Source organism: Bos taurus, chromosome 13 (genome assembly GCF_002263795.3).
Source record: "Bos taurus isolate L1 Dominette 01449 registration number 42190680 breed Hereford chromosome 13, ARS-UCD2.0, whole genome shotgun sequence".
NCBI classification, from domain to species: Eukaryota; Metazoa; Chordata; class Mammalia; order Artiodactyla; family Bovidae; genus Bos; species Bos taurus.
The window spans coordinates 30,995,581-31,016,599 of record NC_037340.1 but is presented as its reverse complement, the minus strand read 5'-3'; the positions used below and the strand labels follow the sequence as shown (position 1 = coordinate 31,016,599).

At 42.3% G+C, this 21,019-nt stretch overlaps 1 protein-coding gene across 1 annotated transcript; it reads left to right on the top strand.

Annotated features, from left to right (window-relative positions):
• Window positions 1-12,435: 12,435 nt before the first annotated feature.
• On the top strand, window positions 12,436-19,944 carry C1QL3 (complement C1q like 3). The gene is made up of 2 exons (NM_001206164.1): window positions 12,436-13,052; window positions 18,854-19,944. The coding sequence occupies exons 1-2, from the start codon at window positions 12,465-12,467 to the stop codon at window positions 19,031-19,033; spliced, it is 768 nt and encodes a 255-aa protein (NP_001193093.1). The 5' UTR covers window positions 12,436-12,464; the 3' UTR covers window positions 19,034-19,944.
• Window positions 19,945-21,019: the final 1,075 nt, after the last annotated feature.

Sequence of the window (21,019 nt, the reverse complement as noted above, 5' to 3'; positions counted from 1 at the left end):
CAGGGGAGATTTTAATTTGGAGTTGCCCCCTCCCAGCTATCAAGTCCCTGATGAATATGAGGGATCACAGTTTATCATGAGACCAGAGGGCTAAGCACTTCAACAGATTTGGGCTTGGTCAAGGGAAATGGCAGCACTTGTGTGACAAATCTTCACTTTCCCTCTGATTCTTTCCTATTCCTTATTTCCAATTTCACTGGTAAATACTGTAATTGCATTTCCAAGGGGCTCCTTTCTTTAGAAATGCTCACACTGCTTCAAAGCTCTCCATGACCATGACAAGAGGTAAACGCAGAACTTAATGTGCAGCCACATTTGAAACTTGAGTTATTCTAAGAAAGCTCGGTTTGTAAAGCCCTCCAAGAAGGAAAACCAGCAAGTCATTTTTCTCCCTCATTCAGATTCTCCTTACTAGTTTAAACCACCTGTATTTATTCTTGCATTTTTATCTCCCTGGCTCCATTCCCTTTTGTGTTGTGAAAGAGTATTTATTCCCCCCCCCCGCTTTGTGTTATACGCTGTTTATCGGTTTGTAAGAGCAGTTTGCCTTTTATCTTTTGCTGATGCAGAGAGTGTTACCTTCTGAGTGGTTTCTGAACCCCGGGTATTAAAGCACTCAGCACAGAGATGGCTTTACCATCCACTGAACCCATTTCAATTTCATTTGCATTAGCCAATACATATTTCTATATTTGTGTGTGGATCTAAGAGGAGCTGAAAAATCATTAAAATTCACACAATGCTGCATGCTCAAAAATCTTCAGAAAATTTATTGGCTGTCTCAGGAGTACTGGGATGCTTTTAGTTTGCATACACTTGTCCATATTTTAGGGATTGCGAGTAAATATCCAGTGAGTTACTATAGGCTAAAGTAAAGAGTTGTTGGGGTTGAAATCAATATACTTACTTAAAAATGACCAGTTGAATGTGAAGGGAGAAAAGTGATTGTTTTTTTAATTTGCAGTAAGTAGATCAGGGCTTGTAATTCACAGGGGCGCATACAGTTATTAATTTTTTATATGAGTAGTTCCTGGTGTTTATGAATATCCTTGTCAAATAGTATATGCCTTGTTTCCTGTTTACAAACTTGGAGATTTAGGTGGGATTCAGTAAACTTCCTATCAGCTCAAAGTTGTTTTTATAATACAAGTAACATTTTTATCTCAGTCGTAATTCACAGGTCAAAATATGTTAGTCATGACTTGGGAACAAATCTGTCAAATGGTTTAACTTTTTTTTTTCCTGTAGCTAATCACATTTGACTGATCTTTTCAAATTACACACAAAAAGGAAACAGAAACGCAGAATTTATTTGCATTTGTTTTCACTGAGTTTTGTCACTCCAGGGATATCATTTACTGCACTTTGATTTTTATTTGAAAATAAGTCATCACCTCTTTTGCTTTCAACTCCACTCTTATTTTTACCCCCATCATTCTGTTCTTGCTAATTATGTATTTTCTGAGGGCTGTATTTGCCTGTTATTCAATATGTCAGCTTTCTTTGAATGAATTTCAAGACATTCTAGGGTTAGTAAGCTCAATTAGACTTGGGCTACTTCAATTCCTCTGTGGGGAATATATTTGTATTTCCTGCAAACCATCTTTGACTGTTATCCATAATATTGATTCATACCCCCTCACTTGATAAACTCTTCTTACAATTCTGTGTGAGGAAAAATTCTCTTTCTCCTGAAAGACGGATATATTTCTTTCAATGAGTCATGAGCTAAAGTTCACTCATGATGTTTCCCTTTTTGCCTCGGCTCCTGGGGAGCTCAGGAGTATTTGATTTTCCATAGAGCAGCTACCATGTTTGCTATAATACTTCTGATGCAATTTTTTTCTCCCTTGTCCAGCCTTTCTTTCAATCACATAGCTCGAGTTCTCATATTTTTATTTTAAAGATATTTTTTAAGATTTTTTTAAGATAATTTGATTATTTATTTTGGACTGTGCTGGATCTTAGTTGCTGCGTGTGGGCTTTCTCTAGTTGCGGTGAGTGGAGGCTACTCTGTAGTTGTGCTGCACCGTCTTCTCATTGCAGTGGCTTCTCTTGTTGTAGAGCATGGGCTTTAGGGCATGAGGGCTCAGGATTTGTGGTTCTTGGGCTCTAGAGCACAGGCTCAGTAATTGTGGCACACGGGCTTAGTTGCTCCACATGTGGGATCTTCCCGAACCAGGAATTTAACCCATGTCCCTGGTATTGGCAGGCAGATTCTTAACCACTGGACCACCAGGGAAGTCCTTGGGCAGTTTAAAGAGTTTTCAGTCCTTGGAAATGGGCTTCCCAGGTGGCTGAGTGGTAAAGAATCCACCTGCCAATGTAGGAGACACAGAAGATTTGGGTTTGATCCCTGGGTTGGGAAGATCCGCTGGAGTAGGAAATGGCAACCCACTCCAGTATTCTTGCCTGGAAAATTCCATGGACAGAGAAGTCTAGCGGGCTGCAGTCCATGGGGTCACAAAGAGTCGGACATGACTGAGTGAATGCGCAATCCTTGGAAATGTCTCATTTCCAGTCCAGCTTTGTTCAGTACATCTGGATTTCTTGAGTCCTTTTTTAAGATTCTTTCGAAAATGCTGCTGTTGATTCCCAGTTCAGCGATTCACGTCCACAAACACATATTTAGTCCCTAGTAAATGTGTCTCTAGCGCATGTGGGTGGGGGAAGGAGTAGGTGGGGGGCTACAGATGAAAGACGGGATTTTTCTCTGTCACAGGAGAAAGGACATGAGCCTTTAGGAAAGCAGAATGTTAGTGCTATAAAGTGAAAGTGTTATTCGCTCAGCCGTGTCTGACTCTTTGCGACCCCATGGACTGTAATCTGCCAAGCTCCTCTGTCCATGGAATTCTCCAGGCAAGAATACTAGATGTGGGTACTCATTCTCTTCTCCAGGGGATCTTCCCGACCCAGGGATCAAACCCGAGGCTTCTGCATTGCTGGCAAATTCTTTACCATCTAAGCCACCAGGGTTGCCAGTGCTGTGAGACAAAGGGAGCTCACCAGAGCTTGGGAGGCCCAGAGAAGAAAAAGGCAGTAAGGTAGGAGGTAGGGGAGGGGAGCTGTTGAGAAACAGGATGACAGAGGTGGCTTCCACAGGCGAAAGAAGGTGCCTGCAAATGCTGTGTGAGAGAGACAGTTTGCAGATGGGAGAGACTGGAGGCAGAGGAAAAGACAGCCAAGTCCAGCTCTCTTCTTGCCTGTTTTCAATTAAATTAAATTGAATTAAATTGAACACATTAATGAGAAGATAATAGAAGCGACTTATCCAGAGAATTCATTGTAACTAGTGCCGTCAAACACCAGATAAAACATTAGATTAGGGCCTTCTGAGCTTGTTCTGAATTTCTGAGGAAAAAGTTAATTATGTAGTTTAGGCCTAATGCATGCTTTTTCCTCTGAAAACCACACTTCTCTTAAAATTTCTTCTGATTAGCTCCTATTTTTTTTTTCTTCTCTTTTCTGTCCAAGGCCTTTATAGAAAAGGGACCATGTGGAGGCCTCCCTCAAGCCTGAGGGAAATGGGCAAAGAGCACCAAGCAGTGGTCTGTGTAATGCAAGGACAAATGCTCACATGTCCTGGGGTGTCAAGGTCATGGTCTGGGGCTCTTGAGAAAGAGAAAGCACCATGGGTGGTCCATCACTGGCTTTCATTATCTGACCATTAAGACTTTCTGCCCACTCACAAAAACAATCCTTACAAGTTTATGTAAAAGAAATTATATATAAATAATCATATATATATATATATAATCTATGTGTATATATATATGTAAAAGAACAGTAAATTGTGGAAAATTCTTAAAGAGATGGGAATACCAGACCACCTGACCTGCTCTTGAAAAATCTGTATGCAGGTCAGGAAGCAACAGTTAGAACTGGACATGGAACAACAGACTGGTTCCAAATCGGGAAAGGAGTACATCAAGCCTGTATATTGTCACCCTGCTTATTAAACTTATATACAGAGTACATCATGAGAAACTGGGCTGGATGAAGCACAAGCTGGAATCAAGATTGTCAGGAGAAATATCAATAACCTCAGATATGCAGATGACACCACCCTTATGGCAGAAAGCGAAGAAGAACTAAAGAGCTTCTTGATGAAAGTGAAAGTGGAGACTGAAAAAGTTGGCTTAAAACTCAACATTCAGAAAACTAAGATCATGGCATCCGGTCCCATCACTTCATGGCAAATAGATGGGGAAACAGTGGAAACAGTGACAGACTTTATTTTGGGGGCTCCAAAATCACTGCAGATGGTGACTGCACCCATGAAATTAAAAGATGCTTGCTCCTTAGAAGAAAAGTTATGACCAACCTAGATAGCATATTAAAAAGCAGAGACGTTATTTTGCCAACAAAGGTCCATCTAGTCAAGGCTATGGTTTTTCCAGTGGTCATGTATGGATATGAGAGTTGGACTATAAAGAAAACTGAGTACCAAAGAATTGATGCTTTTAAACTGTAGTGTTGGAGAAGACTCTTGAGAGTCCCTTGGACTGCAAGGAGGTCCAACCAGTCCATCCTAAAGGAAGTCAGTCCTGATTATTCATTGGAAGGACTGATGGTGAAGCTGAAACTGCAATACTTTGGCTACTTGATGTGAAGAACTCACTAATTTGAAAAGACCCTGATGGTGGGAAAGATTAAAGGCAGGAGGAGAAGGGGATGACAGAGGATGAAATGGTTGGATGGCATCACCGACTCAATGGACATGAGTTTGAGTAAACTCCAGGAGTTAGTGATAGATAGTGAGGCCTGGTGTGCTGCAGTCCATGGGGTCGCGAAGAATTGGACATGACTGAACGACTGAACTGAACTGATGTAAAAGTGATCATATATATGATATACACATATCAATATAGCGATCATATATAATGTACATATATGTGTTATGATGACATACTATATGTGCCATATTTAATATATATAATTGGGATTATATGTATATATACAAGTACAAATACATGATGACATGTACTGGATAATAGACATGTTCAGTTAATTCTTCTAAGTTAGCCAATAATTTAAAATTTTTCTGTCATGAAAATTTACTGCAAATTCACAACAGCAGCCATTGGTAATAAAATGAACAGTCTTGTCTCTGTTCCCGCCTCTGTGAAGTTGCCGGCTTGCTGGAATGGTCCCAGCCAGGCAGCAGCAATAAAAGGCTAAAACACCCAGAATGATTAACATCACACTCAGAATCTTCCTGCCTGCTGGTGTGTGTCAGAAGGGCCCCGAGTGAAACCCGAGAACCTTTGTGGATACTGACAAGTGGAAGGATGATGACTTCTGTCTTGAACTATCTAGGAAAAAGAAAATCACAAAACCCTGGTCTATATAGGATCAACTTTGACTGACCTCCACTTTCCAGAGACAAAGATAAAGTCATTCACTGAATTATGAATTGTGACAAGTTCTTTCAATGGGAAGTATTGGCATACACTGCCACTTGTATTGAATATACTACTACCCCTGATAGGTTTATTTTGGGTTTTCTTCCTTTGAGCTTATTACAAATCTAAACTACCTTCACAATTTATTTTGGGGATTATGGTTTCAAATTAAATCTATTTTTACACTGTTTAAGACTATTCCCAGGAGATTGCCTGCATCAGGGAAAAGCTGATGTGTCTGTTGATGTACAAATACCCAAGGGACACAGTGGTTCTTCCTAGCACATACATATTGTTCCCTTTTGAAGGTCTGTTACTCTGGGAGGAGTGGGAGTGGGGAGTGGGACCACGTTCACCTCACTTGATGCTCATGCCTCCTGCAGCCTAATTACTCTGAGCTAGTTTCTAGAATATTGGCTGCTCTTGCCTGGGTCTGGTTCCCTTGGGAGCTCTCTGTAACCTCTCTTCTCAGAATGCCTAATGCTTTAGATTTTTTATAACAAAACATCAAGACCACCCCAGTTCTTATTGCTGTCTGTCAGTTCGTCTGTCTGTTGCACAGCTTCTCAACTGTGTCCCTAGGATACATCTTCTGCTAGAAGTTTCCCACTTTTAGTTTCTTTCTTTATTTCAAATATTTTAGCATATAGTTGATTTAGAGTGTTTTGTTAGTTTCAGGTGTATAGAAGAGTGATTCAGTTATACATATATATCTATTCATTCTTTCCTAGATTCTTTCCTCATGTAAGTTATCCCAGAATATTGAGTAGAGTTCTCTGTGCTACACAGTAGGTCCTGGTTAGTTATCTATCTTATATATATAGTGGTGTGTGTATGTTCATCCCAAGGTCCTGATTTATGCCCCCTGTCCTGTTTCCCTTTTGGTAACCATAAGTTTGTTTTCAATATCTGTAAGTCTGTTTCTGTTTTGTAAATAAGTGCCTTTAGTTTCTTGAATTCATCCATCTACCTTGTTGACTGAGTTATCGTGAGCACAGCTTAGGAGGACTTGCCAATTTCTTAGATCTCCGTCTTTGTAATATTTCCCTTCATTTCTACATTAAGTAGAGTCATAGGGACCAAAAATTTGACCCATGGCAAGCAAGTAGAAAATATCATATCCATAATAGAGATTTCATCCTTCTCTGGACGGACAGAGCAAGAATTCAAGACCAACCTGAAACCATGTATTGTAACAGAGTCTTACATAATGTGTTAGTTACGATCTCCATCTGGCTATTCGATCATTTTCTGACAGTAGATCTGCCAAGCTAGCTGTTCAGCTCACTCTCTTCTATGGAGGGTGAGTGTTGGAAATCCTCTCCTGCATGTGGTTCTGATTTAGGTCTGCAGCAGAGGGATGGCTCTTTTGGCTGTCTGTTCAAAGCCGCCCTCTCTAGTTTGTCTGCGTTGTTGAGAGTCACCATCCAGAGGATCAGGTCCTAAATAACTACCTCAGTGATTTTTAAATACACTTGCTACTTCAGATTTGGAGAACTTTCCAGGGGACAAAAAGCATATTCTGATGCTTCCTTGCTGTGTTGTGCTGGGCTAAGTCCCTTCAGTCATGCCTGACTCTTTTGCAACTCTGTAGACCATAACCCGCCATGCTCCTCTGTCCATGGAATTCTCCAGGCAAGAATACTGGAATGTATTGCCATGCCCTCCTCCAGGGAATCTTCCTGACCCAGAGATCGAACCTGCATCCCTTAGGTCTCCTGCACTGGCAGGCGGGTTCTTTACCACTAGAGCCACCTTGGCAAGTCCTAGGTTTCAAATGTAAAAACTTGGCCTGGCAAACTGCAGTGAATTCAAACTGCTATGAGGTTTTTTTCTTCCTTTGAAGAGTAAAGTGATGCCTGTTTTGAGTTTTGTCTTGCTTTGTTTTATATTATAGAAGGCTGCTCTCATGGACAACTTCTGTATTCCTTATCATTTTATCTAAGTCTGTATTACTCATTGCTCGTTGGATACAGTTTTTCTGAAGTCTGGTTCTTTAGCTTTAACTCCCTTGAGAGCCTTGTATTCTACATCCAATTCATAGACATACACACACTCCTCAGTAGACCTACAATATATTGGGTTGGCCAAAATGTTCATTGGGTTTTTCCCTAAGATGAAACAGAAAAACCCAGATGAACTTTCTGGCCAATCCAGTACTAAGATAAAAATTGACATTTACTGGCTTCTCACTGGGCATTGAGTATCACTGTAATTAGATACATTAACTCTATCTTCACCACAATCCTGATTTAGGTATTTCATAGAAAAGGAAATTAAGCCTCAGGAAGATTACAAGTAACTTCCCTAGCTACTAAATGAGGAAGCTAAGATTCAAATTGGGCTTCCCAGGTGGCTCAGTGGTAAAGAATCTGCCTGCCAGTGCAGAAGACATGGGTTTGATCCCTGGGTCGGGAAGATCCCCTGGAGTAAGAAATGGCAGCCTGCTCCAGTATTCTTACCTGGAAAATTCCATGGACAAAAGAGCCTGATGGGCTACAGTCCACAGGGTTGCAAAGAGTGGGACATGACTGAAGTGACGGAGCACAGCATAAGAGTCAAGTTAAAACCCTTCTGTTTCCAGAGCTTCCCTGTATAACTTGAAGCAGACTCTATCTGGCTGGAAACCTCCAATTCTTCAATCAGAGGAGTGTATGTCCTGAAATACAATATGAAGACCCAGAAATTAGAGATCAATAGCTGATCCAGCCCCAATTATTATTTTTACATTTTTAATATCTATTTCTTTAGCTAGCCCTTGGGTTTGTGAATTCATTATTTTTTTTCCACTGTTACAGAAATGCTATTTCTGCTGAAGTGCTGCTGGATTTGAAAATTATTCTCATGACTAAATATTTATCTGCCTCAGATGAGCCTGGTGCAGGGCTATGCTGGCAATGAGTGCTCAATAAAGATTAATGGATGGCCACACACATCCGTGTGGGAGTCGTGGGTTGAGGATCTGCTCAGTTCTGCGAAAAAGACAGAAATGATGTGGGAAAGGTGAAAATCACAGGATTATCACCAGTCCAGATCATAGGCATTTGACTTTATTATTTAATGGCTCCAAAGGCCCAGGTGCAGAAGGAATGGGAAGATGGAGCCTAGTGTGTTCTTGAGAAATGACTGGGAAGTCCTGTGAAAATGAGATTCTAGGGCCTGCTTCCAAAACTAGTATCGATTATGAGATACAACTTGATTCTCTGATGAGGACTGAAAAGAAGCAAATATTTTTTTTCACTTGACACATTTTCTATTATTATAAACATATAAAGATGATGAGTAATATGCCATATCAGATGGTTTATTCAAACTGTCAGAATAAGGGCTGAAGCGTGAATAACTTTCCAGAGAACCTTCTGAAAAATTCAAGCAGTGGTAAGTGGCAGAAATCAGCCCTGAGTTCATCTACCACACAGGTGTCCCTGAAAATCTTGAGGCATCACTGACTCGATGGATGTGAGTCTGGGTGAACTCCGGGAGTTAGTAATGGACAGGGAGGCCTGGCGTGCTGTGATTCATGGGGTCGCAAAGAGTCGGACACAACTGAGCAACTGAACTGAACTGAATTGAAGTATTGATATATGATTTATAAAGGAAAGGAAAGAGAAGGAGCATTTAAACTTCCTTCATTAAAAAGCAAATGTCCATGCACTGCCCAGGTATATGCATTCAAGGGAAAGACTAGGGTCAGCCGTGTGAACTCAGAAAAGGTGTACTTCTTATGAAGGATGACATGACAATTGAGCACCAGTCCACATCTCAGCAGAATTTTGAGATATTAAAGCCCTCATTTGCAAAAATCAAGCTCTGCCTTGGCATTAGAGAAAGTAGGAGGAAAGCCTGAATTACTAGGAACAGTACCGCAGGTCTTGGGCTGGGCCAGAATGTATCCATACTACCATGCAGAGGAAAGTGTACCAGCAAACACAGGGTGGATGTCTGTGGGTCAGTCTCACCATCTGCCAAGTGAGCAAGTAGAAATAGCTTTCCAGGGTCCCTTTCAACTCTTCTGTTTCATCCTTAATAGGTTCCTCTATGGGATGAATACTCATCCATGTATTGGGTTGGCCAAAAAGTTTGTTCCGGTCCATAAGGTGTTACAGAAAAACCCACACAAACTTTTTGACCAAACCCCAAATCTTCAGGTTTTTGATGAGAATTTATTTATACAATTCTCCCTTTAAAAAAAAAAAAAAAAAAAACTTTGCTTTTATTCCCCTACTCTTCTTCACAATGAAGAACTCGGATGACATCTGATAATTTGGTGTATCAGGGGAGAACGTATTTCATTAATACATTACCTGCTACTGCTGACACATTTTGTCCCTTGCTCCCCCTGACCCCCACAAAGAAAGGTAATTCTGAGAAGCAACCCAGAAGAGATGTTAGGAAAATAGATACTGTTGCCTGGAGAGAACTTTGTGTTTGTTGCTTAAACATATGAAAAAATAAGGCAGCTCATGTGAACAAAAACAGTGTGAAATGTATATTAACTATGTCCAATGTAAAGACAGATGTTTATAAAACCAACCCCTTCAAATAAAAGTGAAAGGTTTGAGAAGTGAGAAGGACTGAGTCCCACTAGCAGGAGGAGGGGCCATGTCAGCAGCCAGAAGGCGTGATCCTGGGGAGTAGGGAGACCTGGGCTAGGATGCCCCCCACTGCCCAATGCCTTAATGTTGATTCTCCCAGGACGAGCCGCTGACATTTCTCTTAGAAGAATCAATGAATCTTTGTTTCCTTCTGCCTCCTCCCATTTGACCTTATTTTGTTCTGAAATAGAGGAGGAGGAGAGAAAGAACTGAACTGGTGGGGTGGGATGGGGGTAGGCAGAAAGCAGAGAGGAGAGGATGTCCATCCATGCTGTGGTACCCACAGACCAGATCACAGGCCTCTGATGGGCACCCGGGATGCTATTGTTTGTTGGTTGTGCAATCTTACTTGTTTCTGCTTCTAATTTCAATTCTCGCCCCGATGTAATAAGTCACCGTCTTCCCAGCCATCATCCCCGTATTGACAACCAAATGTCACCCGGGTTTGATTGACATCCGCTGCTCCTGAATGCAGAAGTATGATTTACGAATCAATTCTACTTGTTTATTTAAAGTCGTTCTTGTGTGTCTTATGTATTTGTCGGTGGGATAACTTGCCTAATATCTACTGCGGAGGGGCTTTCCATTAATATTATAAATTCAGGTTGTTCCTTCTCCTCCTCGCCATCACAAATGGGAGCTCTTCTTTCTCATATTTTGCCCATTTTCCCCCTCCCCCAAGACACATGCAGGAAAAGTGCTTGACTTGCAGGGCTCTTTCTGTGTCTTAAGAAAAGATCTTGTCCAGTACTTTTGTGAACGCTGCCTGCTTTCTTTCAAGACTTCTTAAGGCATACTGACGAGTGATTATTTCTCATGCATTTACTCTTTAAGTAAATGCAACTTAGGTCCATGGCTGAATCTCCTGAAAGGTTGCTAGAATTGTAAGCCTATAATCAGAGTACCTATCTGTGTTCTCACCATTTGCAGCATTTGTCAAAAGAGTCCCCCCCTCCCTCCTTTTATGTGGTGGGCATGTTCATTTAAAATCCTTGAGAAAGGTCCTTTGGCTTTTCAACACACCTTACGGTTTTTTGGGTAACATCTTATTTCACTTTGGAAGGCTGGTGAGGAAAATCATAAGGTTAAAAAAAAAATCACATCTACCATCTGGAAAATTCTAAAGGGCCCTCCTTATGTTAAAAGTGGCATTTTGAGACAGGAAAAAAAAAAAACAAAACACCTGAAGCGCCGATTGTGGGTGAGCCATTAGAGAAATACTGTCAACCCAGCCACCCTCCATTCAACCTTCAACTGCACCCTCCAACTGGGGCTGCAGGCAGCGGGGAAATAGAGGACTTAGGTGTGACCCTTGAGTTCTGAAGGCTCCTCCTGTACATCTGTCTCACCTCCCCCACCCCCCCACCCCCACCCCATATGTCCAGGGAGAGCGCTGCCATCGCCTGAGTTCAGCAAGGGAGTATTCAGGATCTCACTGTTCATCCATGTGCAGAGAAGGAAAAAAAAAAAAAAAAAGAGAGAGAGAGAGGCCGAGGGGGGAAAAAATCCCACATTGTCAGAGTAATGCCAAACTCTCTTTGAGTGGGATGAGCAGAGCAGATGCCGCAATGAGATGCCAAAGCGGCTCCCCTTCCTCTGCGCCTTGGGTGCCTATAAATTGCTCCGGCGCGCGTTTGTCAGCCTCCTCTTCTCCTGGCAGGTGGTACCCAGGCAGAATTCTGCGTTCAGTCTCTCTCTCGCTCCGCTCCCGGCCGTGAGGCGCTCGTCACTGCTCGCCAGCTCCTCCGATCCAGCCCGGAGCCTCTCCGAGCCGCCACTGGTGCCCAGCGCCGCCGCTCCACTCACCCGGGGGTTGCCGGGCCCTAGCCGGTGCGCGGGGTTTTGGGGATGCGCATCTATTAGAGTTCTGGTGGTTGCCGAGGAGGGGGAAAAAGAAAGAGAAAAGGCAGGAGAAGGGCGATCCCAGCGAGCGAAAGAAGAGGAGGAGGCAGAAAAAGGCAACTTCAGACGGAAAGTTGGTGCGAACTGGCGCAGTCGGCAAAAACGGAAAAGTCGATCGCAGGCGGAGGCATAAAAGTGTGAGCGGCCCGGGAGAGCGCGAGAGGCGGCGGCTGCTCTGCACTCAGGGCGGCCGCGCCGGCGCCCCGGTAGCCACAGGTGCGAGGGGCTCGCGGGAGGAGAGAGGGCGCCCTGCGCACCCCTCCCCCTGCCCCCACCCCCACCCGCACCCCCCAGCTCGGGACTTCAGCTCAAGTCACTTGGCGTCCGAGCTCCCTCCCCAGCCGCAGCCTCAGCTGGGGGGAGAGCCAGAGCCCGCGAGGAGCGGCCGGCGCGCGCCTGCCCAGGGGACTTGGGGTTCGCAGGGGGTTGTTTTCGGCTCTGAGGAGGTCCCCGCCCAACCTTCAAAATTTTGTCCAAAAGCAGACAAGAGGATCGCCCCGCGCTGAGCCGGCTGGTGGGCAGCAGGAGGCGCCTGATTGCAGCCGGGGCGCTGGGGGTGGTGATGGTGCTGCTGCTGGTGATCCTCATCCCGGTGCTGGTGAGCTCGGCCGGCACGTCGGCGCACTACGAGATGCTGGGCACCTGCCGCATGGTCTGCGACCCCTATGGGGGCACCAAGGCGCCCAGCACGGCCGCCACGCCCGACCGCGGCCTCATGCAGTCCCTGCCCACCTTCATCCAGGGCCCCAAAGGCGAGGCCGGCAGGCCGGGGAAGGCGGGCCCGCGGGGGCCCCCGGGTGAGCCCGGGCCGCCGGGCCCCGTGGGCCCCCCGGGCGAGAAGGGCGAGCCAGGCCGCCAAGGCCTGCCGGGCCCGCCGGGGGCGCCGGGCCTGAACGCGGCCGGGGCCATCAGCGCCGCCACCTACAGCACGGTGCCCAAGATTGCCTTCTACGCCGGCCTCAAGCGGCAGCACGAAGGCTACGAGGTGCTCAAGTTCGACGACGTGGTCACCAATCTCGGGAACCACTACGATCCCACCACGGGCAAGTTCACCTGCTCCATCCCGGGTATCTACTTCTTCACCTACCACGTTCTGATGCGAGGAGGGGATGGCACCAGCATGTGGGCTGATCTCTGCAAAAACAACCAGGTGAGAGCAGGCGGAGGGCGGGGAGGGCGCGCGGGAAGGTGCAGGCGAGAGGGAGGAGACCCCGGAAATGGGGGGTGGGAGCCCTTGGAGGATGGGCGCGGCAGCTCCCGCTCCAGGGAGCTGCGAGCGAGGGGGAATGCTGTCCCCACCCTGGGGAGGCGGGGGGGTCGTACGCCAAAGAGCGCCCGGAGGCCTGGCGAAGGTGGCTCCCGAAGCCCGGGCACCTGCGTTCCTTGCGCGCGACCCTAATAAGCGGGAAGCAGGATTCGGTCCCGGGACAATCCGTGCACCTCGGGCAGTCCCGGAGGAGAAAGCGACCCCTCGGCTGTGGGATGCTCACCAGGGTGGGGGTCACTGTCAGGTTTTGCCAGGAATTGGGAGGGCTGGGGGAGCCAGAAGTGGGCGTGCCAGCGTGACAAACCCGAGGGAGAAAGACCTGGGCCCAAAGGAAAAAATAGAAGGGGTGCGGAGGAGTGAGTCCGAGCGGAGGGCGCACCCGGGGCCAAGGCAGGACCACATCGCCAGGCCCGGATAAACTCACAAGTAGTCAAATTCGAGATGCAAAACTCTGGTTTAGATTTCAGCTGAAGAAGGGGAAGAGGCAATGAGTGCTGCTAACAAAAGGAAAAGTTGAGAATCCTGGGTTTGTGCCATAAAACACGCTCCCAAACACAGAGCCCAAACTCCACTGGCTGGAGCCGGAGGACGCACAGGCGGGTGGTCAGGAAGCTGGTGGGCCAACCCAAACCCGGGGCGATGAGCCTCCCTGCCAGCGAGCCCCAGGGCGCCTTCGTGAGGGTCTCTCCAACCCAACCTTTCCCTCACAAGCAGCGGTGGCCTTGGCTTGGACTGTGAAATAGCCTCAGGTTAGCCCTCGGCCAGACGACTTGCTCCCCTGAGCCAAGCCGTTGCGCGTTGCTCCAAGGGCCACCGGTCTGCGGTGTTAGGCTGGGGCCACTTTCTCGTTGCCTTGAGAAATTCGCGGTCATTGCAAAACCGTAGTGTGTCTGATCTCTTCGTCAGGGGAGGAAAATCATATTTGTATCTACCTCAAAGTATAATCAGACCCTCTGCACACGGTAAATCAGCCGCTGAGGGAGGCCTTGCAGCCTGCAGTCTGGGCTGAGTTCTTGGGTTTAACTTTGCTTCTCAAGTGGCACAGAGTACCCCCGCTACCCTGCTCCCCATGACCCTGCGAGGGCCAACTGTGATATAACAAGGATTCTCAGGCTTCAGGTCGCTTGTCCCTTGAATTGAGACCTTTCTAGCTATAACCCTGGTTTGTATTAAGCCACATTAAAGCAGAATTTATTCCAAACACACAATTCACAGTGTCAGAATTCTTCCAAAGTGAAACACAAATGCTCTAAATAAATAAGAGAAAGGGCGAAATATCCTGTCCGTTCTCTTTCCTATTACCCCTCACTTCTAAAAGAATTCAGAAGTAAATGGCTTAAGGGACCCTAAGGTCGGATAGAACAAAAAGAGGAAAAATGGCCACCAGGAGGCACTGACAGGGTTGTTTATTATAGTTATTATGCATGAAAATAATATTAAGATAAATAAAAATTATTCACAGAGCAGTGGCTTCATTATAGGTAAATGGCTAAAAAGGGCATGACTCATTGTACCAAAATAGAGCTATTATGTCACCCTAACAAAATGATTTGTGAACAGCCCCTCAGGAGGCAGTGATGAGGCACCCATTTATTTACAATTTGGCTGCCTTCTGACTCAAAGATTAAGTCTAGCAAATACTGTCAGGCTGAAGAGATTGTTTTTAGAGGTATTAATTCAAATTAAAAAAAATGATTCAAGTTGTTTCAGCCAGAGTATAAAAACACACATCTTTAAGTCTCTGGGAATTGCAATTGCATGAAAAGCTGGGGAGCAGTACATTTAAATTAGTTTAAATGCTGACGCTGAGGCCAGATTTAGATTCCAGGAAAACCATGCCATATATGTGTTCCGTGTGCAGTTTGTATTTTTTAATAATTTCATTGTTTGGAGTGTAGAAGGCTTCTTTGTATCATCCTAGGATATGCATTATGTGAGGATCAGGGGAAAAAAAAAAGGCAAAACAGCTGACCTGATAATGTATAATGCTTTTCATTGGCATTGTTAAGCTGCTGCTTCTATAAAAGGTGAGCAACAAGTTATTCAGAAAAACAAATACCGTAGCAAACAATATATTTTCGAGTTCAGCAAGGACTGTTTTGCAAAATGGTTATTACAATATTAGTGTTAAGAAATTCTATCTCCAGAATAGAACTATTTTGTAAAGTCTGGTCTGCAGGCATTACAAATGACAAATCTTACAAAATCTTTTTTTAATTAATATTAAAGAAAGAGTTGATCCTTGATTTTCAAATTTACTCTTGTCTGATCACTTCTTAGACAGCAGTTCCCTCTTCTGGGAAAACAAAACCTAATTTGTTTTCATAAAACAGAAACTCAAGAGATCCATGTCAGTGTAATGTTCTATGGATTAAGTAGATTTGAGAAGCACAAAAAATTAAACTAAAAAAGCAGTTCACTCTAGGATAGAGGAATGCCTCTGGACCGTAACCATATGAGAACCATTTTATTTATGCTTTGTGTTTGAATGCAGAATCACAGATGGAAACGTCAAAGGCCAGTAAATTAACCTGATACACCACTTAACCTTTTGTTTATGATTCCACAGAAGTACAATGAAAATGAAATTATGAGAGCATCAGTAGCGATTAATTAAATTAGCAAATGTTACCATAAATATTGTCTCTAATGATAAACCCTCACTAATAAGATAATGCTAAAGCAACATAACCTATTATATCCTCACAAACACAGAACTAAAAGGACTATCATTCTCATATTCCCCATGAAACCATCAACCTAAATTTAATCTTACCATGTGTTAAAAGCCCATGACAGTGCATATTAAAGGCAAAAGTTGGACTCAAATAGCTTTAACAGAGACAGGAATTTTTTTTTTTTAAGTTTGTATACTTTTAGCAGGAAACCTGATTAAAAAATATAGCTATTTGAATCCAGTCACTATAATACCACTATAATAAGCTCCTCTAATTTTCTGTAAAGAAAAAAAATAATAAGCTACTGTAATAAAAAATAGAACTGGCTTAACATTAGAACTATAAAATAATTAAAGATCCATTTTTACTCTAAGAATTTATTAGTCATGGCACCAGTAAATATGAGATATATTGGAAATGATGGACAGTTTGTGGGCTGGTACTAAGTTATTAGCAAGATTCATGAAATGTCAAATTAATTATCTTTTTAGGGGCTGTGAAACATGCACTAAAGATCAGCAGAATCTAAATAGTTAACTTATAAGATGAAAAGATATTAGAGTACATTTAGGTAGAAATGGGTATATGGGGCAAAGAAAAGAATGCATCAACCTCTCAGAGAAAATGCTGAAATCAGTATACATTTTGGAACCTGAAAATAGTCTCCAGGGTGGATACATTGCTTTCCTCAATAGTTTGATGGCTTAAAGGAAGAATTGTTGGAAGTTACTGGGCTGGATACTAGAGCTTGAAATTTCACGTTCCATTATACCTTTATAGTATGATCAGGTGAGCAGGCACACAAAAATCAGGCAAAGTACACTAGAATATGGCACGTATTTAATTGGGAGAGTATTATGGTACAGTACAGGTTAAAATCTTAGAGAATCACTTTCATTAAAAAGCAATCACACTGGCTTTATCCAACAAAGGAAGTGAAAACTCTAAGGGTAACCTTCCAGTCTGTGGGATCACCCTAATGCATTTGCAGATTTTCATGGTAACACCTACTGAATAAAAATGGTAACATTTACATGGGTTTGTGGTTAGACCCCATAATGCAATAGAATAAAAATTGCATTATGTATGTGTTTAAGACTGTTATCTCTAAATCAACTGATTTTGATAATCCCAGTTCTCAAATGCCTTCCTGAAGAAAACAGTGTTAAAGCATAATACCTATAGAATTTCATACTAAATACCTAAAGCGCTAAATAAAAATGTGTGGCTGATTATTAGGTGAGAAACCTATTATAGATTGATAATTCATATATTACTAATATGGCTAGCTATTATTTTGTATTTTAATTTTTCTCACTCATTAAAAATCTACACATTAAAAAAAAAAAATCAAGTCCTAAGAATGCTGTCCTCCTTGTAGATTATTTTCTCCTGGGAATGTAATGACTAGATGAAATTAGTGAATCAAAGCATCCAACTCCTATAATCTAATGGATTAATTCCTAAGAAATATTATGACATTAAGTTGTATTTTTATTAATGGTCAAAACAGATCACTAAAGTGGTGTATACATTTGAATCAGTGCTTCTCAGCATAATGATATATTGCTTTCACTATAGTAGTGTCAATTAGCACAGTGTTAAATGATTCTAAATCTTTAAGCCCTTTTCTCCTTTTGCCATATGATATCCAGAAAGAAATGCTGAAAATACTACTTGAATTACAAGTTCAGCAGTGTCAAAGAGCCTTCTCCTTTTTTAACATTTCAGCATTACTGTGAGAACATACCACATGAAAATTTAATTTGAAAACCTATCATTTAAATTTTGAAAGAAAGGAATGGAAATGCTTGACTTATGTCTCATTTCTCTCATTTTGCCAAGTGATAAAATCCCACATATTGCACCCCAAGTCATGCATTATTACATAGTACAGGTTTACAAAACCACTAAATCACTCGCTGTGTTATTTGGGGAAATATCATTACAGTGGAATAGAAACAAGCCACAAAGTAGATGTTTTACTGAAATAAATCAAGTACAAGTCTGCCTATTGAAAAATTTTTTTCCAAGGTAGACTCAGAATACAACTAAATGAATGTGAAGCCTAATTGGAGTTGAGAATGTGACAGAATGTCCATATTACTTGATATGATGGGGAATTGGACTGTTTGCAAGTGTCTGTCAGCTCTCTAATGAGATCACAGGCTCAATATGAGTGGATTATAAGCAAAGCTCCATCCTCAGAGCAAACCACACATTTAGAATCACCTAAATATAAAAGGGTATTCCATGAGATCATTCAGAAATTCTAGAAATTTTAGAGACATCGAATCATGGGAGTGTTGTTCCTTCTATAAGTTTTAGATGTACTGAAATTAAATAGTTTAAGTGTACACAAGTAAGTGATAAAAAGGCACAAATAGAAGTAAGAGCTATGAAAACTTTTAAACCAATAATGTTTGATTCAGGTACAGGGGCTTTTCCTTGAATTAGATTTTGAAAGCCCCAAATCAAAAAGATTTCTTCTTTTTTTCTTTCTGTATAGTAGAGTTAGAAGAGTCAGATTTCTCTCAGTCTGTACATACCATGGATCTCAATTTTCTAATCATCAGAGGGACCAACTGAAGTTTGGTTTGAACTTCTGTACTCATAGACAAGGTTAGAATACTGCTGCTTGGTTTAAATTAAAATGCAGAAAACAATGGCCATTTCAGGAAGTGACTGGGCATAGAGATACAAGGAATTAGAAAAGTCCTGATTTAGAAAGAGAAGAGATTGGCATGCATTGTTTACCACATATAGTTGAAAAAAAAAAAAGACTGCTACAATGACCGTCAGAAAAGCGCTATTTTCTGTTTTCCAACAGCATAGTTGAAACCGTTGCAAAGATATCCTCATAAAGCCCCAAGGCCAAGGTGGACTTGGCTGTGCTAAATTCAGGGCCCTGACGGCCAGTCTATTTATGGTGCTGTGTGAATGGCAAAAAAAAAAAAGAAAAGAAAATCTCTTTTGCAGATTCTAATTCTTGTCTGTTTCACACAGGTGCGCGCCAGTGCAATTGCCCAAGATGCGGATCAGAATTACGACTATGCCAGTAACAGTGTGGTTCTTCATCTGGAGCCCGGAGATGAAGTCTACATCAAGTTAGATGGCGGGAAAGCCCACGGAGGCAACAACAACAAATACAGCACATTTTCTGGATTTATTATCTATGCTGACTGATTGTGCAAAAACTAAGCTTCTTGCTCTGAGTTCAGACCTTGGATTCATGTGGCTAACGTCAGTGATCCGAGGACCCCGGGGGATGCCGGATGCGGGGCACCTCAGCTGTGTATATGATGTGGGGGATTCAAATGCTACCTGACTCACATCTGTGTACTCAGAACATGATGTAAAAAAAAATATATTAAAATCAAGATAAGCAGATGTGTGATCCACTACTGCCAAAGCAAATACTCCTTATTGTTAGTGTCCATGTGAATGAAGTCCTATATATAGATCACAAATTTTTATAGAAAAATCTAAGACACTGAATTATTTCTTCGATATATATGATACTTTGGTGTACTGTGATCTCGCTGCTTTTATCCATATGTCAGCTTTGGTTCCTGTGAGTTTATCTGCTAATTATGAAACTCGGGGTCCATTTACAGTGTGGGGAAGAATGACTTTTACCCTGCAGGAGAGGGTCTCATTGACACAATGCTGCTTTGTCCCCAAAGAAATCGTTTGCCTTGTATTCTTGTTAACTTTAGCTTAGACCTGGGAATGATTCAACTTCAAGCCTTAACCTGGAATTTTCTGGATTTGAGGGAATTCCCAAGCCTAGGGTCATTTTCCACATTTCCTTTGACTTAGGAATCTTCTTTTCTTTTTGGGTGATAGTTCTTAAAAATAGAGATTGAACTTGTATCATAGGATTACCCTCTGAGTGTGTAAACGTGTAATTATGTATGGTATTTAGAAAAATCCCGTGTCCGGTTTGTCAATAGAATGTGTTTAGGTTTACTTGGACAAGTCAGAGTAATTTATTCTTTGGTGTTAAATCAGACAGAGGCTTTTGCCTTCTCTGAAACAAAAGATTATTCATAACCCAATGCACATAGGTTTAATTTGCACTGCTGCATGCGTCACCGAGGAGACACTAAATAAGGCCTTCAGGTAGTTACAACAGGTCATGGCCTGAGGTTATTTCAAAACAAACCATTTCACATATAACCAATATGACAACAAAGTGTATATATTTTATACAAGTACCTGCTACATATATATATGTGTATGTATATATATATATGTTAGATGAAATATAATATATATATATATATGGCTTCAGACCATAGGTACAGTGGCTGTATAGACCCAAAAATTTAATTTAAAAATATGTACATGTAGGCACAAACACAAACGTGCATAAATTACTTATTTTGGATTGAAATATATTTTGGAAGACAAAAATATATGAAGTAGCAACATCATTCAGATGACTTCTAAGAGTGATCCAGAAAATTAAATTTTATCAGGTTAAAATGCCCCAGAAATCACATGTCTGTAAATTAAGCCTATGGCTTCTTTATTACCATATGCCAATCAATACTTTGACTACATTCTGTGACTGTTACTGTGAGGACTGCAGAGATAAAGTAGCTGTCCTTTGCAATGTTTATGAATCATACGCATTTGAATGATCAATTTTTTTTTTTTCTCAGGTGGCCTGAAGCTGACAGTAAGGTAGATTTTGAGAGTAGTGCAAATCCTTCCTCTCTGTTTAAAATACACTGCCAAAAGCCATCTCTTTATTCTGAGAAAAAGATATGAAATGCATGTTGATATACCCTAACTATCAGACTACTTCCACTATTACAGTGAAAAATCTGTTCCACTCTCAGTTGCCTTTGAAGACTCTTTGACAACTAGATTTCAAAAACAGAGACTGAAAAATCTGTCTCTTTTACTGGTGAAGGGCATTTGCATTTTTTCATTTAAAGGAATTAGTTTGTTCTCCTGGCTCCTTCCTCTTGGGTGCTTTCTGTTCTAATACACAGAAAGCTTGATCATCCTTGATCCACAGAAATATCTTTTATTTCACGAACCTCAACTTTCTGAATGAGTTACACCTGGTGTTCCTATCTGAAGGTGCTATTTGCTTGGTTTAAATGCCTTGGTCTGAGTAACTCTCATGATTTACATGATTAGCAACACTTAGCCCCT

Excerpts from the sequence above, each read along its gene's own strand:
- C1QL3 (NM_001206164.1), top strand. The coding sequence starts at position 12,465 with ATGGTGCTGCTGCTGGTGATCCTCATCCCGGTGCTGGTGAGCTCGGCC. Across the intron at positions 13,053-18,853 it reads ATCTCTGCAAAAACAACCAG|GTGCGCGCCAGTGCAATTGC; the intron begins GTGAGAGCAGGC and ends TGTTTCACACAG.